Source organism: Haplochromis burtoni, unplaced genomic scaffold, assembly GCF_018398535.1.
Source record: "Haplochromis burtoni strain Fernald_Lab_line unplaced genomic scaffold, NCSU_Asbu1 Contig_126, whole genome shotgun sequence".
Taxonomy (NCBI): Eukaryota; Metazoa; Chordata; class Actinopteri; order Cichliformes; family Cichlidae; genus Haplochromis; species Haplochromis burtoni.
This window is the reverse complement of record NW_024582487.1, coordinates 244,952-248,912: the sequence shown is the minus strand read 5'-3', so window position 1 is coordinate 248,912 and position 3,961 is coordinate 244,952. Positions and strand designations below refer to the sequence as shown.

The 3,961-nt window shown below is 42.6% G+C and overlaps 1 protein-coding gene across 1 annotated transcript in view; it reads right to left on the bottom strand.

The window, feature by feature from the left end:
* Window positions 1-449: 449 nt before the first annotated feature.
* Window positions 450-3,961, bottom strand: part of cfap61 (cilia and flagella associated protein 61) — a gene marked incomplete in the record, with an annotated part of 50,380 nt that continues 46,868 nt past the window's right edge. Inside the window, 2 exon segments of the mRNA XM_014336013.2 lie at window positions 450-1,112; window positions 1,873-1,960. Coding sequence (XP_014191499.1) covers window positions 987-1,112; window positions 1,873-1,960 — 214 coding nt within the window.

Below are 3,961 nucleotides of genomic sequence, written 5' to 3'. Positions count from 1 at the left end.
ATGTCCTACAATCTGACTTTATATTTCCACACAAGCAGCGTGCTGTTTTCTCAGCTTGCGGGTTCAGGCATATGTTCTCTGTGTGCGTTAGTGAGTGTGTTTGCGTGTTGGAGTGTGCGTGTGTTTGTTACTTTCCCGACAGGCTTCAGCTCAGCCTCATTAGCATACAGCTGTAGAGTGACGCCCTCCTCATTTCCCCTCCTCCTCCTTCCAAAAAGCCAAACATCCACTTTTATGTGCAGCATCTATAGGGCCCTGTGATTGGTCACACTCCTGCAGAGTCACACTTACAGTTGGCACATTGTATAGAAGAAAAAACAAAACAAAACAGGAATGTAAAAGTATGCCAGACTCTCGTTCTCATCTGGTGTAAAACACTGCTCACACTCTGATTAATGAGAGATCTTAAGGATTAAAAAGGAAATTATCAGATGTCCACACAAGAAAAATGAATGCAAGCATTAATTTAATGGTAATAGCGTTAAAAGTTAGCCAGAACTCTTACACAAAGAAAGTTTTACTGGATTAGACCACTCTCTCTCTCTATCTCTGAAAACAATTAAAATAACATTTATTTGATGGAAAATTTTTGGATTATATTGATTAATTGAAGCAATCGAAGAAAACACATATTTTTTAACCATTTGATGGAAAACAAATCAGTAGTGTTAATCAGTGTTTTGGTGTGAGTAATCCAGTTTGGAGACGCTGACTGTCTGTTTGCTTTCTCTGAACATAACAGGACTAAAAAATGTCATGTGACTCCTGACTGTGTTTTTGTGCTGAGCTGCTGATTTTAAAATTTTCTCCAGGACTCTAAAGATCTGATATAATAACATATTTACACATAGCAGACACAGTGTCTCCACAGCGTTCCTGAGCCAGCTCAAATGATTGGAGGTATCCAGTGACACATACACAATATAAACCAGTTACCACACCTCAAACAGAGTCTGATTTGTTTTAGTATTTTAACAGGCGTGAGGTCAGAGCTGGCCCGGGCAGGCGAACATGGGCAGCAGGTTTCGGTTGTAACTCAGATACTTCACAGCACTGCTCCTCAGAGCCGCTCGACTGTCCTCGTCTTTCAATTGGTCTGGAGGGCAGAGGTCCTGCAGAGACACACAGGTGGAGAGTAAAATCTCAGCACTGCACTGAGAGAGCTTCTTTTTTTCCACAGACCAGCAGGTTCTGATCGGTGCCCGACTCAAAGTGTGCCGGAGAACTCTAAGCTCGCGCTGAAGGTGTGATCGCTGTGGAGAACTGATGTGAGGAGACATGTAACTGACTCCATCCAACTGAGTACTTAATGCTTCATTCACTAAATTTTATTTCTACAGCACATTTAAAATCAAAGTATTTTACACTAAAATAAAATAAACAGGTTCCTAAAAAAGACACTACAATCTGTCTGAGGACATCTGGGATGTCTTTCCGGGGTTTCAGTGTAACAACCGCAAAGGCACAAGCTCGCTCTGACTGCTGGATGATCAGGAGTGACTGAAGAGCAGATCTTAATGATTTTATTCAGACAAAAGAAAGAAAGACTCACCCGAGCTCTGACCAAAACACTGGATGAACGTCTCAATAGAGAAAACATCCCTGATGTTACCACACAGAACTTTAAGAAGTTTAAAACACCCTTCAGTCTGGAAATTTGCAGGAAAACATGAACGACTGTTTCACATGGACAGCAATAACAATCTGATTTCAGCCGGCAGGGCAGCAGGACGTGGAAGTTCCTGCCTCAGTCTCAAAATTCCTCACCTTCACAAAGGCCACATGCAAAGATTTAAACGTGCATCGTAACCAATACAGTTTAACTCAGAGGGGCATAAGTGTGATGTAGGAGATGAGAAGTGGAGCACCAACCTTGAGTTTGAGGGTCTGCTGAAGCTCCTGCTCTAAATCGGAGAATCTGTCGTGGAAAACGGCCAAACAGCTGCTCTGTGTGAAGAAACTGGAGAGAAAACCTTTACATCAGTGCTTCGGTTCAGTACCAACAACCAGAGGTTTTAAGGGAAAAGGGTGCACCCGAGTTATAACATTGACAATAACAACTGTTTCAAATCTAGATTATGTCAGAAGCTTAAATCAGAATCTGATTCCATTGCCCTGCATCTACATAATGTAGAGGTTAATTTCCACCACTGGAAACTTTCTTTGTGTGAACCGACTGTTTACATAAAAGCTCAGTGAAGCTTTGAAATAAAAACACACACACGCACACTTCCAGAAGCTTCCCTAAGTGTGTCGGCTGAATAAGCCTCAGCCGCCACACGGTCAATCAATTATCTTAACGGCTCCTGATGCTCCGTCAGCCTCCACAATGACTTTACGAGTCAGCTGACTGAGCAGCATGATGGGGAATCGGCCTCTGTGGTTGCGAGGCTCCAGCTTTGTCTCGTCCTGGACCGACCACAAAGACAGATTGGGGAGCTGCATAAACAGATTAGGAGGTGGTGGTGGTGGGGGGACAATAGCCCTCCATGTCTGGGGGTCATTTGTGTTGAAACCTCAGAAGCAGGTCACCCACTGCTTGACAAATACCTACTCACTGGATAGTCATGCCAACAAACACAAACACACACACACAAAGTGAGAGGACAAAGGCAGCGGAGGCCCGAATCTTCCTCGTGTGTTGAAGTGATCGGTCAGCGGTTACATGACGTCAAAGCGGCTTGTTTCTGTGCAGAACTCAGTTATGAAAACATCGGTTTTTACACAGCTGCCCACCTGCCGTCTGCCTCGTTTCAGTGCCAAAAATCACACATCAAAAAGTGAAAAACAGCAGCGTGAGTTCTTCTGCAGTCACTTACATGCATACCTGAAATTATACTCCTGCAGAGGGCTGGACAAAATAACAGAAATGCTGTATAAAAAACACAATAACCATGTAGGAAACACCAATCTGCCGAAGCTGCTTTATTATTCTCTCGACGACATACTGAAACCAGACATCGGGCTCTTCACCAAACTGCTCATTTCTGCCAGTCTAATCAGAGTGTGGGATGTTTTGCCGTTTATTCGCCTGCTGCTGCATCAGTCCTGACAAAGACTCGAGCAAAAACATTGGACAAAAGATCGGATTTTTATTTTTGTCCTTGTGAGGATTTGTTTTTACAGTGCGAGTAACTGATTATGCTCCCTCGAATATGTTTGGGCACTATACTTAAAAAGTATAAGCATGAGAGTTAAAGAACAACCGTGGTTTGCTAAAAGACATCGGCAGCAGAATGTAAATGACCTTCGAGGATAGTGGTGTTTGTTTGGAGGAGGAAATATTTCTTCTTCACTTAAAGATAACAAATACTCGAAGAGCTCTCGCTTTTGGTTTGACCTCCACCTGCTGTCATGTAGATAATCCCAGCAGCCTTGCTGTTACCACAGTATTACTAAAGCTGCAAAAAGAACTTCAAACTAACAAAGTTTCACGTGTAAGCAGGAAAAGAAATGAAGTTTTGAAAGGTTAAACAGGCTTCAAACCTGAGGGCTGAAAATGAAAATACAGAAAACTGCAGTTCCTCTAATGACCACTAGAGGCTGGCTCCAAACACGAGTCAGTCTAGGTTTCCAGTAGAAATTGGGTATGCGTTTACTGCCTGATGTAAAACACCTCTGGTGTTGGTTCTGTTGGGGCGTTTTTAGCCATTTTAATAGAATCTTAAAATGACATAATATGACTTTCTGTTTTGCCAGACCACCCAGGGAGGTTGTGATTTAGTTTAGGAAAATCTGGCATTTTATTTGTATGTTACTTTGCAGTAACCAGCAGGTGTGTGTGTGTGTGTGTGTGTGTGTGTGTGTGTGTGTGTGTGTGTGTGTGTGTGTGTGTGTGTGCGCGTGTATACATAAGTGTAGATTTTTGGGGGAGGTGCACAAATCCTGGTGAAAAATGATTTGGGGGTTTGTTTTTATATAAATTCAATTAAAACTGACCTGCTATGCTTTTACTTATTCA